This window comes from Equus przewalskii, chromosome X (genome assembly GCF_037783145.1).
Source record: "Equus przewalskii isolate Varuska chromosome X, EquPr2, whole genome shotgun sequence".
NCBI classification, from domain to species: domain Eukaryota; kingdom Metazoa; phylum Chordata; class Mammalia; order Perissodactyla; family Equidae; genus Equus; species Equus przewalskii.
Genome location: NC_091863.1, coordinates 23659281 through 23680037, shown reverse-complemented (window position 1 = coordinate 23680037; position 20757 = coordinate 23659281). Strand labels below are relative to the sequence as shown.

The following is a 20757-nucleotide window of genomic DNA, read 5'->3' as shown; positions in this document are numbered from 1 at the left end:
TTGAGCTTGTGTGTCGTGAACTGGAAAAGAGGCCTCTCCATGAGAGTTTGCTGTGAAGCGCACGTTTTAAAACCTTCTGGATACTCCATGCATTGGGCTTATCTGGAATACTTTGGAGCATATGTTTAGGCATTCATAAAGTAACAAATCAAATGTCATTGTGTATACTTTCATATTAAAAAGAAAAACATTATTAAATACATATCAACACAGAAGTGATCAGCAGAATGATGTAATGAAAAGGGCCATATAAATTTGAGAAGAATCAAAATACAAAATGCTCCATCAAAACTTGGAAATAAGAATAGCTATAGCTATGGAAAAACAAATGACACAATGGGCAATCATTATATTAGGATACATTACAACAAAATCAAGGCAGATAAGATAGTATAATGGCCTTCAAAGTGTATCCCTTATGAAAATAAACTGTTTTGTCATAATTGGATGAGATATTCTACCCTACCACATTGATTTTCGAAGAATTAGATTAAAATGAAATGCTGTTGATTATGAAGCTGGTGAATAAAATTTGATATTTCTTCAGGGGAGGGAGGGAAAAAGTCACAATGGGGACATCAGTTTCCACTGACAGACAAGAGAAAGTCATATTGAAGCGATGGGTGGATGATCCTTTATCTGGGTTAGTTAGAAATACCATTTGCAGTTTCATATTGAAGAAATACATCTTATGAAAATGTAAAAATCTGTACTACCACAGAGAAAAGTTATAGGGGTGATGATTCAATTGCAAAAGGATTCTTATATAAAATTATTCACCACAGAGATTCTTTAAATAGCAAATTTCCCTTGTGCATATAAATCTTTCATTGATCATTAGCTGCTTAAGAGAGACTAGGGGACAGAGCCTCTTAAAACTGACATGTTAAGCCACTACTAATTAAAGATCAATCAAAAATGAAGGGAAAATTCTCTGAAATTATGATGATTCAATTTACCCACAAATCTGGAGGAAGATAGTAAGTTGCTGGAGTAAGGTATGACTGAAATGCTAAGTGTTTTAACGTTAAACCATAAAACACTGGCATCCTATTTTCATAATTGTATTCAAGCACAAGTTATCTTTCATGAAGAGTCTGCATATAATTTAGGCATGCTCAGTTATTTAGCCAAAATTCAAGAGGAAATTTATGGAAGAACATCTCTCTTTATATTCAAATTTTAAATGATGTGGGTCTTTTTATAGTTTCTATTTTAATGAACATCAGTCATGTGGTGCATACTCTTATCCTGAAACCTCTTTCCATATTCTACACCATAATGTCCTTTGATAGGTTTATTTCTGATAAATTGGCATTTACTTTGCAAATTCAGAAGGAGTTCTTGTTAACAAAGGATACTCACTGCATTTTTCTATGCTAGTAAACTTCAATCATTAAGAACGACTGAGAAAGCTTTGTGATAACAGTGCTTGTCAGAGGAAAAGTAGTGTTTTTCTATAAAATGAATATCACTATCACCAAAACCTTCAGGAGGAACTTGACAGGCATAATGGTTTGATGCTTTGTTTTGTAAAATCATCCTCATGTCCCTGTCTTAAAAAATATTATATCTGAATTTCTTTAGAAAAATACTTTTTTTCATTCTTACTTTCTTCTTGGTGGTCATTTATAAATTCATGTGGCATACTGTCCATTACATGTTCATTTTTTTTGTTGTTTTGAGGAAGATTAGCCTAGCCCTGAGCTAACATCTGCTGCCAATCCTCCTCTTTTTGCTGAGGAAGACTGGCCCTGAGCTAACATCTGTGACCATCTTCCTCTACTTTATATGTGGGATGCCTGCCACAGCATAGCTTGATAAGCAGTGCGTAGGTCTGCACCCGGGATCTGAACCAGCAAACCCTGGGCTGCCAAAGCAGAACATGCGAACTTAACTGCTGTGCCACTGGGCCGGCCCCACATGTTCATTTTTTTTAAAGGATGGGAATCATTTTCTTCTGTTATAACTATGTACTTACTGTATGCATTTGGATAGACTTGTCAAATAAGTAATCTAAAATCAATAATTTCTTTAAGATAAAGTCTCATTTAACTAGAAAAGTTTAGTATGTATATAGTATGCATATGCATAACAATTTCTGTCCATACACATTACTATGCATATAGATGGAGATTAATTTTCTAAAATATTATCCAATCTGTAACGACGCTCAGGTATGCTACCACAGTATGACGTTTTAGTAAAAATGTAAGCATGATCAAACAATCATTGACATTCAAAATGGATTTCAGGAATCTTCTATATACAGCATCCTATATATAGCATTAAAATATCCCAATTACCAGCAGCAAGCATGTATTGACTACTTAATTTGTACCAGGAAATGTACTAATCTTTACATGCATTATCTCATTAAATACCCAGTTAACTCCATAGAGGTAGGTGTTATCATAGTGTCTTTTTTATTGATTAGAAAAGTGAAGGCTGGGGCCGGTCCCGTGGCCGAGTGGTTAAGTTCGCACGCTCCGCTGCGGCGGCCCAAGGTTCGGATCCTGGGCGCGGCGGACATGGCACCGCTCGTCAGGCCACGTTGAGGTGGCGTCCCATATGCCACAACTAGAAGGATCTGCAACTAAGACATACAACTATGTACCAGGGAGGATTTGGGGAGATAAAGCAGAAAAAAAAAAGAAGAAAAATGAAGGCTGTTTGTTCAAGGATACAGCAGTAGTAAGTGACAGAACTGGACTGTCACCTAGGTCTGTCTGACAGAATGATCTGAACCTTGAACCACTGTCATATGCTGCCTCTTTATTATAACCAAAATAATAAAAGAAGAGGAAGAAGAAGAAAATGATGATGACGACGATGTTTGTTTTTGTAAATTATGTGATATAAAAATATGTAGCCATTTTTGCTCTCTGTTTTCTCATCAGTTAAAGAGAAAGAGTTGACTTGATGTCAAGTCTTCACTCCACTTCATGATGTTCCTAAATCTAGAATTGTGAAGAGTTACACAAATCTAGTTTCTTAGCTGGCTAACAACAAATAAGATAGTACTCTTAGAGCTGTAGCAAAAGAACAATCTGCATGATTTGTGTCGGTGTCCAACAAACAAGACCATAACTAGACTAGGAGTAGGGAGTTTCAAAGGACTCTCTGCATGGGTTTTGTGACAACACTGTTTCTTGGACCATTTTTTTCTTCCCACCTCTCTCCCTTCTGGTCCTTTTCCAGAGTAAGAACAAGCAGACTCACTTACATAGTCTCTATTCTAGTTTTTAAGGCATTTTAACAAGTGTTTCAACTGGCTTCCAAACCCTCAAATATCAATGGCCCATTGGAGCTGTTCTAATCCCCATCTCCATGTTTCTCTGAGTTGCGAGCCGGTCCTAGCACTAGGCCTTGAGCATTTAACGAAGGAAGTTCGACTTCCACTTAGACAGCAACTTTAAAAGCAGATATGTAAAGTTGCATTTTTTCCAACCTATTCCTCCTGCCTATCACTAAACAAAGACTTTGATTTTGAGAATCTGTGAGATTCATATAAAGTTAGGTCATATAATGATGTAAGAATACTAATACTATCTTCCATTTATTGATTTATCATTTGTTTAAGGATGTGAAATATTAACTAAATACTAATACGAAAAACGTTCCTCTTCAGTTTAGAATGACAATTTTAAGGCATTTTTTATTTCAAAAGTAACATATCAGACTACTACAGCTGTCAAGACTTATTACTTTCATTTATCACGGCACAATAAATTTGGATTGAGTAGAACTGAACACCATCAGTTTAAATAATTATAATACCAGTCTGTATTTGTCTTCACATGCTTTAATTATGGTGCCTATTTGTCCAGAAGCTCTAATTTATGTCTCAGAAGCTTTATTTCAGGCAGTAGAACTATGCTGATCTACATGTCTCTCTTAAGTGGGCAACAAGTACATCATTTTTCATCTAAAACTTGGACTTTGGATACGAATGCTTTTATCCAGAGTGAAAGGGAAGTTTTATGGGTTTTTATACGAGTTTGTCAGAGAAAATATGTCTTGTACAATCCCTATGGTGCAATAAAACCAAAGTCAATGGCATTATATTTGCTCACGACAACTGACAACTGAAAGAGTAATTGTGGATGGAAAAACCGAGACAACACGGACTTCCCTACCTCTGGAAAGGAAGGTCATATTTGCATCACTTGCACAACTCAGCAACAAACGGTTTTGTAGCATCAACAGTATTCTTTGCCACTTGCAGAATTAGGTATCAAATTTAACACCAGAATCGCTTGTTTCTAGGGTATTGAAATTAAGTATTTCTCTACCCAAGAATGGACAAAAAGAGGCTTCCCAATTTTAGTAAGATGGAGTAGTAACTATTCAGAAAAGGTGTTTTGTTTCAGGAAAATAACAGCTATAAAAATATAGACCTAGACAGCAAATGTTAGAGGCTATTTTTCACTCCATAAAATAATCCTCTCTGGGGTCTCCTTGGATTAAAAATTCAACTAGCATATTTATTATAAAACGCATTCCATGCACAATATATTTATACACACAGCTCTAGAACATATAAAGTATTAAGGTAGAGTATGTTTCAATAACTAATTATTTTAGCAACACAGTAAATTAAACATATAATTTTCATGACAAGGAGTTTTCCTATAAAAATATCAATCAGGCTCTCTACATAATGCATGGACATTTTCCCCTCAGCCTACTTGAACTTTAAAATTCTGCAAACTGTAGTATGGTATAATAGGGCAAGGTGTGCTAGTTAAGTTCTAGCATTATATTTTACTTTAGTTAGCCCACAGTTAAACTGGATAAAGTTACATATACAAGCATACCTCAGAGATATTGCGGGTTTGGTCCCAGACCACCGCAATAAAGTGAATATCACAATAGCGGAGTCACATGAATTTTTTGGCTTCCTAGTGCATATAAAAGTTATGTTTACACTATACTGTAGTCTAGTGAGTGTGTAACAGCATTATGTCTAAAAAACAATGTGCATAACTTAAAAGATACTTTATTGCTAATAAATGCTAACCATCATCTGAGTCTTCAGAAATTGTAATCTCTTTGCTGATGGCTGCTGACTGATCAGAGGGATAGGTGCTGAAGGTGGGAGTGGCTGTGGAAATTTCTCAACATAAGACAATGACGAAGTCTGCCACATCTATTGACTCTTCCTTTCACAAAAGATTTCTCTGTAGCATGCAATGCTGTTTGATAGCGTTTTACCCACAGTAGAACTTCTTTCAAATTTGGAGTCAATCCTCTAAAACCTTGCCACTGCTTTTTCAACTAGGTTTATGTAATATTCTAAGTCCTTTGTTGTCATTTCAACAATCTTCATAGCATCTTCACCAGAAGTAGAATCCATCTCAAGAAATCATTTTCTTTGCCCATCCATAAGAAGCAACTCCTTATTCCTTAAAGATTTATCATGATATTGCATCAATTCAGTCACATCTTCAGGCTCCACTTCTAATTCTAGTTCTCTTGCTCTTTCCACTACATCTGCAGTTACTTCCTCCACTGAAGTCTTGAACTCCTCAAAATCATTCATGAGGGTTGGAATCAACTTCTTTCAAACTCTTGTTAATGTTGATATTTTGATCTCTTTCCATGAATCACGAAAGACTTGAAAGTTGAAATGAAACCTTGATTTCATGGGCTACAGAATGGATGTTGTGTTAGCAGGCATGAAAACAACATTCATCTCATTGTACATCTCCATCAGAGCTTGTGGGTGACCAGGTGCATCATCAATGAACTATAATATTTTGAAAGGAATCTTTTTACCTGAGCAGTGGGTCCCAACAGTAGGCTTAAAATACTCAATAAACCATGTTGTCAACAGATGTGCTATCATCTAGGCTTTGTTGTTCCATTTATAGAGCACAGGCAGAGTAGATTTAGCATAATTCTTAAGGTCCTTGGGATTTTTGGAATGGTAAATGAGCATTGGCTTCAACTTAAAGTCACAAGCTGCATTAGCCCCTGACAAGACAGTCAGCCTGTCCTTTGAATCTTTGAAGCCAGGCACTGACTTCTCCTCTCTAGCTATGAAAGTCCTAGATGGCATCTTCTTCCAATATAAGGCTGTTTTGTCTACACTGAAAATCTGTTGTTAGTGTGGCCACCTTTATTAATTATCTTAGTTAGATCTTCTGGATAACTTGCTTCAGCTTCTACATCAGCACTCGCTGCTTCACCCTGCACTTTTATGTTATAGAGACGGCTTCTTTCCTTAAACCTCAGAACCAACCTCTGCTAGCTTCAAACTTTTCTTCTGCAGCTTCCTCACCTCTCTCAGCCTTCACAGAACTGAAGAGACATAGGGCCTTGCTCTGGATTAGGCTTTGGCTTAAGGGAACGTTGTGGCTGCTTTGATCTTCTATCCAGACCACTAAAACTTTCTCCACATCAGCAATAAGGCTGCTGTGCTTTCTTATCACTCCTGGGTTCACTGGAGTAGCTTTTGATTTCCTTCAAGAACTTTTCCTTTGTACTCACAAGTTGGCTGTTTGGCAAAAGAGGCCTAGCTTTTGTCTTATCTCGGCCTGGGACATGCCTTCCTCACTGAGCTTAATCATTTCTAGCTTTTGATTTAAAGTGAGAGATGTGTGACTCTTCCTTTCAGTTGAACACTCAGAGGCCATTGCAGGGTTATTAATTGGCCTAATTTCCATATTGTTGTATTTCAGGGAATTGGTAGGCCCGAGGAGAAGGAGAGAGGCAGGGGAATGGCCCGTCAGTGGAGCAGTCAGAACGTATACAACGTTTATCGATTAAGTTCACTGTCTTATATGGGTACGGTTCGGGGAGTCCCAAAACAATTACAATAGTAACATCAAGATTACTGATCGCAGGGGCCCAGCCCTGTGGCCGAGTGGTTGAGTTCACATGCTCTGCTTTGGCAGCCCAGAGTTTCGCCAGTTTGCATCCTGGGCACAGACATGGCACCACTCATCAAGCCATGCTGAGGTGGCATCCCACATGCTACAACTAGAAGGACCCACAACTAAAAATACACAACTATGTACTGGGGGGCTTTGGGGAGAAAAAGGAAAAATAAAATCTTAAAAAAAATATTACTGATCGCAGATTACAATAACAAGTATAATAATAAGGAAAAGTTTGAAATATTACAAGAATTACCAAAATCTGACACAGGGACATGAAGTAAGCAAATGCTGCTTGGAAAAACTGCACCAATAAATGCTCGATTGTAGTGTTGCCAGAAATATAATTGTTTTCAGTGTTGCCTTCCATATGTAAAAAAAAAAAAATGCAGTATCTGCAAGTGCAATAAAGCAAAGCTCAATAAAACGAGGTATGCCTGTATGTGTGTCTCTTTGCCAGAACAGATGTTTAAAAATTTGAGGTTTCAATATTGTCATCAACCAGTTTCCTCTACATGTTAACATCTGGTAAATCCTTGTTACTCTCTCAGATATGTAAGTGTTTCCTTTTTAACAAACTTAAATGACAGTAAATATTAAAGAAAAATAAGAGCACTATGGGGCAGCTTATTCAGTTCAGTCTCATTATTTTCTCTTGCAAAAAATTTGGAGATGTGTGCCCTTTGTTGTATGTACACCTTATTATCAATTACTATTTATTGACATTCCCTGTGCCCAGAGTACCAGACAAAATTACTGTGCACTTTATTAAGAAACAGAATCCAGGGGAAGCTCTCAGTTGAACGTTAGGAAAGCAAGAGAAGAAAATGGATAGAGACCTATAGAGTCAATTAGGTTTCTATATTTCGTCAACCATAGACATTTATTTAAATAGATTAGATTTATTTGAAACCCTCCAAATGTGGATAACCCCCAGAAAAAAGAGAGGCCACTTGTACTCAATGGTTGAAGAGAGAGAAAGAAGTAAGAGGGAGGAGGAAGAAGTGATCATGAATCAAAGGAAAGTGATTTTTCCTTCAAGAACTCTATATTACAAAGATCAATTTATTAATTTTATCAAAGATTAAAAAGTTATTGTACTCATCATACATTTCTGGTGAGAGTTTTTACAACTTCTCTTGTAAGAATTCTGAAAATATGTAGCAAGAAACTTTAAAAAAATTATTTCCTTTCATCCAGTGTTTTTCCTTTTAGGAATCTGTCCTCCTGAAATAATTATAAAGTCAGGGAAAATATACAGTAAAGATCATCACTTCATTATTTATGATAATGGAATTTGGAAAAATCAAAATTTACAGCAATGTATATGAAACTATAGGACATTCAGATAGATATCATGAAGCCACTAAAACTCCATTTTCTGGGGCCAGCCCAGTGGTGCAGTGGTTAAGTTAGCGTGCTCTGCTTTGGTGGCCTGGGGTTTGCACGTTTGGATCCCAGGCGTGGACCTACACACTGCTCATCAAGCCATTCTGTGGTGGCAGTGCCCCACATACAAAACAGAGGAAGACTGGCACAGATGTTAGCTCAGGGACAATATCCCTCAAGGAAGAAGAGGAATGTTGGCAACAGATGTTAGCTCAGGGCCAGTCTTCCTTCCACACACACAAAAAATTGTATTTTCTAAGAATATTTAACAGGAGCAGAATGTTTTTACAATGTAAAGTGTAAGAGACAAGAATCTTTTCTGTATTTTCCCCAAATTTCTACCAACTGTATAATTAATTTTTAAAGGAAAAACCAAAATTTAAATAAAGTGATACCCATGCTTAGATGAGTAATTAATGATAATTTTCAGTAAATTCAAAATTGTAAGGTATAATGTCTCACTAGGTGGGATGGATTTCTACTCCTTGAAAGACTAGTAATGATGGAATATACCATCCTCTGTTTTGGAAGGTTCTGAAAAAGGGCTTCTGGCCATAACGAGAAGGACACATCTCTGATTGACATCCTCAGGGCTCAAGCTCAGCAAGACAATGGTGTCTGTCTTTTGATTCCCTTGACTACAGCTGCCTGAAAGAACTAAGTAAGACTCACCTCCTGGATTGACCTTCAGAATCGTACAGTGTGATTTCTGGGCCTTTTGCCCAAGAAAGTGCTGTCCATATATTTGCTGATGCCTGAAAGTTACTTAAAAGGGACAAGGTTCTTTTTCTCACATTTAGAAGTAACACACAGATACCCCTTCCAATGTGAATGGTAGGTTAGGATCACATATTGATTGAAATTCAAACCCACCATTTACATATTTTATATGAATTTAGTTACTGTTATATTATTTTTTCCTAAGTAGTTTGACTTTCGCTTTCTACACTGAAACAGTTTGAATGATCATTATCAGAATTTTTCTAGTTTTGAGAAGATGAAAGAATTAGAAGAAAAGGAAGACATATGGGATGTGGAAGGGGAAAGGTAGGCATGGCCAGCAAATGGCAGAGAAAGGAGAATTTGGAGATGAAGACAAATCCATACATTTTATGATTTTATCTAAGTCATTATTATTGAGTTTTATATATTTTCAGAAAAACTGGAGAACTGATGGATTTACAGTTACCAAGGCCAGATTGGTGTGTGCATAACTTAGCTAGGATGTTCAAGTTAGGTCACCAGACATGTATCTACTCAGCTTTGCATAATTTCTGATGATTGTTCTTATAACGTAATTTATGTAGGAGTTATTATCCTTTGTGGTCAACTCTCAATTTAGGACAATGTTGATTCAGATACCTGAGCTCTTGGCCAATGAAACTCTGTTGGAGAGTCTCACCTTCTCATAAGAGTAGGTGCCACTTACAGGCTCCTCATCACTGATCCTGGTCCTCATCACTATTGCCACTCCATGACTCTTCACCCAGTCCCCCCTTTTTAGGATTTTATATCCCATTTTGAGCTTGTTGAAATTGGTAGCATTTTCAAATATGGAAAGGGCAAAAACTAAATCCCCAAGGAGGTGAAAAATCAAAGTACATATTACAGAAAACAAATATATTTTACATGTCTTGATTCTTTTTTGTTGTTTGTTTTTAATATTTTTCCTATTTTCACTTATCTTTTGCAATCAGCCATTCACCTACTCCAATACTATTGCATATTGTAGTAACAACATTAGCAAGGTAGTTATTTCAAATCAACTGTTGCTCAAAAATTCAAAGATTAAGGGTAAATTTCTCTAACTAGCAAATGAATTTTTCTATACACTAAGAACTGGAATCAGAAAATAAAACAAAACAAAAGTTGTTGAAAAGAATCCAAATCCCAGGTTGACGTCTCCAGTTTACTTGGTGTTTGTTTCATATATAGCATAGCTTTAATTTTGCTTGTAGCCTTCCATCTCAAAATAATGACCACTTGCGTGTTATAATACCACTTGCATGTATATGGCATTAATCCAAAGGCCTGGGTTTAGCATCAAAGAAGCATATTAATACCCTGACTTGTATAAACCCTGCATATATGTTCATGCCTCAAAATTAGTAAATACAAGTATTTCCAATATTACAAATTCATTGACTACAATAATTTTACAGTTTGTACAGCTATCATCATATCGTTCTGCACTATAAGTTTGGATATACTATTAGTAAAGATTATCACCTCTGTAATCTTCATTTTGAAACAGATTTACAATTTTAATCCAACTTCTCACTTCAGAAACAATAATAACACTGGTAACTTAAGGCATGTGCTATTGATTCTTTTTTAGTTGTATACAGTAAATGCAGTTTTACTCTCAAACGGTGAATGCAAGAAAAAATCCTTAACAAATACAAATTATGGTTAAAATCATACTTTTGACACTCTTATATCAAACTACTAAAAACAAAGAATTTTCTACTGAAGTTTATAATATACAAATGTGCACTATATTTCAAATAAAAATAAAAGTGAGAAGAATATAACCGAATGTGCTATATATATTTATAATTAAGAAGGAGGAATTTTACATAATTTGGTAAAACTGAATATAGATAAATTAGACTCAGAAATTATAGACTTTAAGATAAGTATGTTAGAATTCTGATTTGTGGACAACTGGATATTTTTATCAAAGCATATTCTGTCCATGTTCTTATGTCCCAAACCTATTAGTCCTTTAACCAAAAGCCACTTGCCCATATTTTATTAACATATTATCCATAACTTAGCCAGCATAATGTCCATTATATTTGATTAAATAAAAATGATTTTTAACTATAATGGTGACATTTATTTTAATGAATCTGCATCTTCCCCCTCAATTTTCAAAAATTGTATTTTAATATATTAATGGATGTCAAATAGTTCCATATTGCCTGTTTTAAAACCAATTCCATCCTTATCAAATGACAATATAATAGCATCAGTAAATCCTTCAGTCTGTCTCATTTCCCAATAACTAAATAACACATGAGTTTTTACATCCATATGTCCAGCGTGGTCCTAATGCAGGAAGTCCAGGGGGTGGAATGGGCCATGTTAGCTAGTATTTTCTAATTTTGCTCCCTTGAAATACACATGGGCTTAGCTCAGAATACTACATCAGGTTACAGTCTAGACTTATTAACTGTCAGAATGTATTGAGAAAAGCGTATTAACTAAAATTAAGGAATTACTCACCCAGCTGAGTCTCCTGAATCGTCAGTTTACTTTCCACAGGATACAAAAGCTTGGGTGGCTTATCAGTCAGAGGGGCTGAAAAACAATAATAATAATACAGACTTATAGTTATGCTGCACGGACTGAAGGATAGAATATAGTTTGTTCTCTCAAATATTTTTCATTCTCAGAGTAGTGTGTCAAAGCATTCCACCAAGTAATGACTTACATATTGCAGGTAGTACCTTTAGGCGCGCTGAAAAACTATTAGATTATAGGAGTCAAACATAATACTTCTAAATTGACAGTCACATGAGGCTGTGGAAGTACAGAATCAGGATTGGTCAGTCCTTAAGAACGTGTGACTATGCTTCACCAGATATTTTCAATTTGCACCTTCTTTTCCTTTTTAAAAGGTACCCTACATTTTCTCTGTGTTAATTAAAGCTACACATGATATATGTATCACAGATACCAACGATTTTTTTTGCATAATGTACTCACATTCTTCTTAATCCCATTCCTAGTTTCCATACCCTGGATCACATTGCCTCGAAACCCATAACTTAATAATTAGATTAAGTATTTCTTATACACATTTCTATAAATGGGATAGCAATGTGGCATTGAATGAGCACAAGCTGCGCATTCAAACATGCATATAAGTATCCAAGATAATATTTTTAAATGATACCTTCCATTTAGTCAAAACCCCTCGTTACTATTATCCATTACATTTTATAGTACTTATTGTTAATTTGCATATATACTCTTGGATTTTTAAGCTTCCATACATTTCTGCTCTGTACTATCATCAATTTATCAATTATCAGCCTACAGATCTAAGAGTTTACTATCAAGCATCTTGAAGACAGGTTTCCCATTGCATACCACAGCATGGCTTGCCAAGTGGTGCCATTTCTGGATCCGGGATCAGAACCGGCGAACCCCAGGCCATGGAAGCGGAACATGCGCACTTAACCACTGTGCCACTAGGCCGGCCCCTGTTACAGAGTTATTAATATGTCCCAATTGACAGAAATGTTTTGCAGAGTAGAAGCAGAATTTTAAGGACATTTGTTTTGCTTACCAGCTGCCAGTTAGAGAAACATCTAGAAGTCAGCATACATGAAGCTGTGTACAGGATTGATTCTTTACGTATGTTAAGGTTCCCTAACTAATCATGAAGGGATGCAGTCTCTCCCTCTTTTCCCCATTCCATGTACACTTGGGTTATGGAACAGTGAAAAATAGGATCCTGTCTTCCAAAAACAAAAGTGAGAACAGACCAGGGTAATGAGGCCAGTATTCTTGACATTTTCTAATGTTCTTAAAGAGGAGAAAAATGTGAGATAGATATTTAGGATGAGCGTACCTTTCTCTGTTGACCGGTCACTCTTCTAAAATGTAATTTTAGTCCCTAAAATACTATTGAGAATACTCAATACTTCTTGGATATCTATAATCATCTTACCACAAAATCTGTTCTTTCAAAACCATAGACAATTTTCAAAATCTATTTTAAGTAATACCTTCTCTGCTTTTTTTCTTAGAAGCATTATGGTAGAGTAAGAAAGATCGTACACTTAGCCTTCAGGGAGATATGGGCCTAATAATTCCTGACTCTGCCTTGTTGGTTTGGCAAGTTGGAGAAGTTATTTAGTCTCTGAGTCTCAGTCTCCTTATATATAAATGTGACATAAATAGTTTTCCCTTATGGCTTGGTATGAGAATTAAATAGGATAACAGATTAAGTGCCTGGATATAGTACATGGAAAATAGGTCTGTTCTAATGATACCCATCAAAGTTTAGGACAACAGCATTTAGCATTCTATATAGCCCAATAAGAAAAATATTATTGTTTGTGAAATAATGAACTGAATGTTTAGCTAAGGGCTCAAAAGGCATTTAGATCCTGATTTTAAGAATAATTACTATTTCCCCCACTAGTTTCCACAGCAGGAGAACTGATCTATCTTCAAGAATGCAATTCAACAAAAATATTTTGAAGACTTTTAGATATGCAAGCAATGTACTGGGATTGTGAAGGACTCAAAGGTAAACAAAACACAGCTTTTAACTCTCATAGAGCTTACAATCTAGATAAATAATTATTATATAACTCCATAATTCACTACAAGAGCATTTACGAAGTGCCTACAGATAATAAGTACTATGTTACAAATAAAAACATCAATAAGACATGGAATCATGCATAAGAATGTATGAGATGAGAGCATATATATGATGCATCGTGATGAGTGCTATACTCAGAGGTAATTTCTTTATGACTCTATTTAAATCTACCAACTAAATCTGGTCACAAAATAATATTCACAGATTTATGCAGCTGAAAATAAAACATGCTTTGTGGCAATCCCACCAGCATGCTCCATTTTACAAGGGGTTTTTTGTTTGTTTGTTTGTTTTGTCTGCGACTTTTTTTAACTTAAATGAGTTGACAAACAACTGCCTATTTTCCTAGCAAGTCAAGGGAATGTGGATTACCAATGACTCAGAAGGGGATTTCAGTTCTGCTTTCTTTGGCCTGAAATGTTTTTACATTAGTTTCTAATAGTGGAGCATAGAGCTTGTGAGGGCTATAGAAAGTAGACACAGTCTCATGTTCCTTGGGAGAAAAAAATGAACGTACAGGAGAAAATATCAACATGTACTAGGTGAAGCCATTTGGGGGAAAAGGGCTACTTTATTTTTCACTTATCTCTAATGCACTGGGATTGGCAAAATTTCTCCTTTCTGCTGCAAACAATTATGGTGACTCATGACAGAGTCACAGAGCCTTAGAAGCCTGAGAGAGAGAGGAGCGGCAAGGCAATTGAGCAGAGAAGTGCTGTGAGAGCAGTTTATGAACAAACTAACACCATATACAAGATTACCTTGACCTAAGAGTCATGTCAAAGAGAAAGAGCAAATACTCCCAAGGACGTAACTCTTAACATATCTATCAAAATGCACGTATTCAGGAAAATCAATCATTTGGCTAGTTTAACATTTTATCCAAATACTTAACATTTTATCCAAATAGTTTGATAAGTGTTGCTTTAAATGCAAATAAAACAAATATGCTCATTCATTTATTCAACGAATATTTTTAAGACATCTCCTCTTTGCCAGGCACTTCTCTAGTTACTAGAGAGTATAATAGTGAGCCAGGCAGACAAAATTCCTGCTCTCATGGAGCTTGCCTTCCAGAGAGGGAGAAGGAAAATATCCATGTAAATGAAGACATGCACAATATAACATCAGGTGGTTATAAGTAATATAAAAAAATAAAGCAGCTAAAGAGAAAGAGGCTAATGCAGGTGTTATTTTAGAGAGGAAGGGCAGGAAAGTTTGCTCTGAAGATCATTTGAAACATATCTCTGTGAAGGGAAGAAACCAGCCATGTGAATACTTGGAAGAAGATTACAGCAGGCAGAGAGAAGAGCAAGTGCAAAGGCCCTGAGATGGGAGTGCACTTAGCATGTTTGAAGGCTAGCACAGGTCATCATAGCTATATTGACATAAGGAAAGAGTGGCAATGAGTTCAGAGACAGCCAATTCAGGCAGGGCCTTGTAGAACACGGAAAAGACTTGGGTTTTATTCCAAACATAATATGAATGCCCTGGAGAATTTTGGAGAGAGCCCCTGGTAGCATTTATATGCCAGAAGTATCACTCTGGCACTTTGGTGCTCAAGTCTGGGAGGATGGACTAGTGTGGAGACAGTAAGACAGAGTGGAGGCAGGAAGCCCAGTAAGGAGGGGATTGAAGCAGTCTACCGAAAGGTTATGGTACATTGGTGCTGGTGGTGTAAATGGGAGGATTTTTTCCTTTAAGTATTTATTTGGTAGGTAGAACTAACAAAATTGACTGAAGGACCTGATGTGGAATGTAAATGAAAATCTAGAAGTTTGGGGGGGTCCCCAGTTATGGGCTTAAGCAAATGCACAAATGGCAGTGCCATTTAATGATATGGGGGGGCAGTATAAGAGGGGTAGTTTTATGGGATAGTAGGAATCAAGAGATAAGTTTTTATGAATCAATTCAGTCACCTCCCTGTATCCATAGACACTAGAGAATTTTGCTATTGATCATTGATTTATATTTTGAAAAACTGAGCCACTGATTCACAACTCATCTTCTCTTCTGGTCCCCCAGAGGACTGAGAAAATGGCTTAAAAAGTTTCATATTTCAGGCTAATGCCATAATCATTTATCATGAGATAAACTTTGGCTAACCTCAACTATCTTTTGCTTTAATGTCATACATAATAAAAAAATATATGCCCGAACTTATTCCTGACTAATAGAATCAGGGCCATTCTCAGGTAAGATATTAAGAACAATTCTCCAGTACTCCTTCTGTTCAATGATATGTAGAACATATTCAATTGGCAAATTCAAAATCATGGTGTTTAATTTAGTTTTTCCTTATTTTAAAAATATTTATTATGAAGTACTGTTCTAATATAGGAGTGATGGAATTTATATTTAATCACTTTCCAATATCTTGATAAATCTGCCGGGTAATATAAAGAATGAAAAGATTCTATTTATTGAATAATTGTTTTTTAAAATAAATCACTCAAGAATATTAAATGAAAAGTTCATTACAATGGAGCTAATGTAGGGGTTCAGGGTCTCTATTCATTTGCCACCTTCTGAAGTTGTCTCTTAAGCTCAAGCTTCCATTATCTGCAGCCCTGGTTGCCACATCCTGACTTATGGCTGATTCCAGAACACATTCAGTCACCCACTACACCCTGACTCTAACCACATGAGCTGAGAAAAATACAGAGGGCAAACAAAAGAGATTGTGGGTAGACTGAATATATAAAAGTGGTTTAATATTTTTGAATTTTATTTTTGAAACAATTGCTGCAGTAGATTTTGCATAAATGTTGTGGGAATGAATTCTAACTGATTGCATGACTGATTTCAACCATTTTAAATAAATTTGTGTGTAGTCAAGGCTAAAGCCAAATAAAATGGTGAGGAAAATGAAACAATATATAATTATCTAGAGAAATCATGACGAATCCTAGGAAAAGGATTTTGATTGATGTAATAGCTATAATCAAGTAGGTGAGCATGCCAACTACTGTTTTCACTTCTGTTGACAGGCAAGGAAAAATTAACGGTCACCAATTAGCTCCTAGGGACAACAGTCAATTCCAAGAAATTATATGTCCTGTGAGGGAAAGTATCTCTTCCCTAGCAATGAGAAAGTAAGCAAAATTATCATAGCATATCATTTTTTTTCTTATTCTATTAGTAGATAAAAGGTCTTCAAGAAATAAAAATGATAAATCCCAGGCTACTTGGAAATGCTTATTAAAGGAAAATTGTGGAACAGACAAAAGGCACCATGTTACTATTGAAAGTCAGAAAAATTTTAATTCTCTGCTTGGCTTGGAATATCATAATAAGACATTATATTTCCAAAGTGTAGTGTAATGTAATTTAATGGCCTTCCAGATTATATTGGATTGGTTTACTTATATCGTACTTCAATATAGAAGATATTTACATTCTTTTGCTTTTTCTTCATGATACAGAATCTTGCAAAATTACTCACTGGAATAGCTCTCACAGCGGTTCTCAACTGAGGTTGTCAGAACTGGTGGGGGTTGCTACTTGATAAGGGATGCTGTCTAACTTCCTACAATGCACTGGAAAGCCCCCCACAAGAATGATCCAGTCCCAGATAACAATAGAGCTGAGGTTGAGAAAACGTGCCCTAGGATAACCATATATGAAAAGTGGTTTTATTACCTATATTTCAAGCCTGAATTGAACAAGAGACTTCAATTTTACGGTAGACAGAAAGCTATTGGAAACATGGAGATTGATGAAATGATGGAGGATGTTACATTCTGGGCTATCATAGAATGGACCGCAGCCATGAAGGAAGCCATGAGGGTACATGAAATTCTGTGTAGGTTTAGTACCCAGAAAGGCCATGTATGACAGGGTGCAGGGGAGAGATGGGAGGCCAAAGTGAGAAGAATTAATTGGGAGTCTATATAAAGAATGAGTAACCTTCTCTTCCTCCTTCCAAACCCCCATAGGAAGAATGACCACCACTAAGGCCTCTTGCTGCCACCCAAACAACTAAATATTAAGAAGTTCTTCTCTAAAGACATAGAATAAACCATGCAATGCAGAACAGCAGAGGCATTCCAGTACTGCAGAAATAATTCTAATGTATTCTAAAACATTTAGCTGTTGAAATATTACAGAATTATTTTACAGCAAAAACTTCCTAATACTATTATACTTCACTTAATATGGAAGTTGTTTGTAATCACTGAACATGTATTTACCAAAAGAAGGTAGCCTAAAAATATTTTATTTTTGGTAAGTGACAATAAGTATTCAAGGGAGCTAGCCAGGGATTAAAAACAAAGTAGCCCATGTAATGTCTCAATTTATCATGAAAAGTCAACATAGCACACTATGCTTAATTTCATTCACAAACTGTAAAATTGACATGATGTTAGCTGGAACTCTCAGCATAAATTTAAGGATTTTAAGACACAAGAACATAAATATAAGATTTCAAATAAGCATATATGCATATGTGTAGGAAAAATTAACACTTGCATTATATTTTGGGGTGTATAGTTACCTTATTTCATTTGACCATCAGTTTGCTACAATGAAAAGATCTAGAAACTTCAGTCAAAATGAATAGCCAGTGAGAAGAGAAGCAAAGATTGGAACCCACATCACCTGATTTTATGGTCACACGCTTTCCACTTCTGTAGACTGCTTTTCAACATTTGTGATTTCCAGTGTAGTTTCTACTAGACACCTTGTTTTGCCTGGAGTTTCTGATGATATGGGGCAGACTAGGGGGAAACAATATTTTGATAGAATTTGGAAACAGAGAGATGGAATAGTCTGTGTGAATTCAACGGACTTGATTAGGACTAGCCTGTATTTGACAATAGTGAAGCTTTTACTGTAGAATCTGAATAGGTCTGACACTGCTTTTTTTAAAATTAGAACGGATGTTTATATCTGTCATTGGCTCTCATAAGCAGAACCCATTAATGATACCAGGACTTGATGATGACATACAATTTGAAGGTCTCGTTATGATAGTGGACCAAAAAAAAGTCAGCATTCTAGAAATCCCATTAAAACTGTTACCAAATAGAAAATGACCCTTAATAAGCATGTTCCCCGTTGAAATTCAAGATTTATGAATATGAACTAAAAATTTAAAATTTTTGTATCAAGTGTATAAAATATTAGCAATGTCCTTTAGAATTACATTTTATAACAAAAGTAACATTTTTGCGTAAAATGTGGAAACATAAATTCAACAAACAGTTCTACTATTACTACATTACTACATTATTCCAGATGAGTTAAACTTCATTGGCGGTCAGCTTCTTATGGGACAATAGTAGCAGATTTTTCAAAAATTGATATATTCACCTTGTGCAATTGCATTAACTTTCTTGACCTCTGTCAATGATAAGGTTGCACTAAGAGACAGGTTCCTTTGAGATTCTATGAATCTAAGCTAACTTCTATAGAAATTTAAATATAATAGTAATATAAATATTGTGTGTTGAATTACAGGTTGACTGTGATATTTAACAGCATTACTGATTAAAGAAATATACCTCCAAATAATTAGCCTGTCTCCCTTCCTTTCTTCCCTCCCTTCTCTCTGTTTACCCTCCCTCCTATCTTCCTTTCCCTCATTTCCTTTCTTTCTTTTTTCTCCTCTCCCTCCCTCCCTGTCCATCTCTCCTCTCATTTCATATTTCCTTCCTTCCCAAGAAATATATCTGGAAAGCAGACTGGAAGGAAAGCATTTTGTTTTCTCTATTCTGGTACAGTAAAAGAACAGAACTCTAAACTTCCATTCATTCACTTATTCAACAAATGGAGCAGCTATAACTTCCTTGCCTACATCATCATCACTTTTTCCTGTTGAGATTAATTGTTATCATTCATCCAAGTAACACTGTTGGGAATTATCTTTTTCACAGGTCATTTTATAAAAATGATTATTTAACAAATAATAACCTCCTACCTAAAAGGATTTTAAGCAGCTTCAACAATGTCTAAAAGCTTACTAAAGAGTTCCTATGGCAGTTTTCTATTTGTTTCATAAAATGAAAGTCTATCTCAAGTCATTAAAAACGTGATTACTACCAAAAGAAAAAAAACCCAAGAAAGAAAAGCATGCCTATGAGCAATAAGATCAGGCACTCTTTAAATAAAACTTGCTATTCAAATCTAATTATGCTGCGAATGCTGTTATATTACTTTTGCTATCCGTGCATAGCCAAGAGTTACTTGGCAACAAACGGAGGTTAGTCATTTCAAGAATTTTCTTTTCAGCAAAGCAGGAACAAACTGCAAATGTGTTCTTAGTTGCATTGCACACCACTCATATCGTCAAAAGAAAAGAAAAAAATACCAAAACAAAAGCCTATTACCAACAATAACATATACAAAATGCTGATAATTACTGAACCTTAGCGATGGGTACATGGAATTTCATTATGCTATTCTCTCTATTTTTGTGTCTTTTATGCTTGAAATTGTCCAAAATAAAAATATATTTTTAAAAAATATCATGGATATAAAAACTTTAGGATTTGGTAAATTTTTTGAGTGTTATATATAGCATGAATATGTGCCTACATCTACATATGTCCAAATAGTGTAGTATAAATTATAAATTTTGAGCCAAGTTTATCACAAGAAATGAAATTAAATTGAATTGCATCTATGCCAGCTCAAAGCAATACCACAGCTCTATTTGCTCAGCAAAATTTGTTTCTATTACATCTTCGCATTTCTCTGTTTATAATAAATATAGCAAAGGCATTTTACTTTAGGAAAAGAGAATTGAAAAACACTAATACAATTTGTCAGTTAAATATTACTGACTTACAAATTACCCTAAATCTTAGTAGCTTAAAATAGTGGCCGTTTAGTATTATTCGTTAGTCTACAAGACAGCTGGGAGGTTCAGCTGATCCAGCCTAAGCTTGAATGATCTTTGCTCAGCTTGCTCATGCATCTGTGGTCAACTACAGGTCAAATGCGTGGTTTTGCTCATCTGGGCTGAGCTTGCTTACATTTCTTGTATTTATAGAAAGCTAAGACTTTTATTCAGTAGCTGATATTGGATCAATGGAGGTTTGTAAGCAGGGAAGAAAAATGATCCATTGTGAATTGTTTACGCTCCTGTAAAGTCTGGAACTAGTCTCAGGCTGCTCTGCATCAAGTACACTG

At 35.6% G+C, this 20757-nt stretch overlaps 1 protein-coding gene across 1 annotated transcript in view; it reads right to left on the bottom strand.

The window, feature by feature from the left end:
- The window catches only part of IL1RAPL1 (interleukin 1 receptor accessory protein like 1), a 1264984-nt gene that overhangs the window by 260313 nt on the left and 983914 nt on the right, over positions 1-20757 (bottom strand). Inside the window, exon 6 of the mRNA XM_070603331.1 lies at positions 11505-11579. Within this exon, the coding sequence (XP_070459432.1) occupies positions 11505-11579 (75 nt within the window). The remainder of the gene's footprint in view (positions 1-11504; positions 11580-20757) is intronic.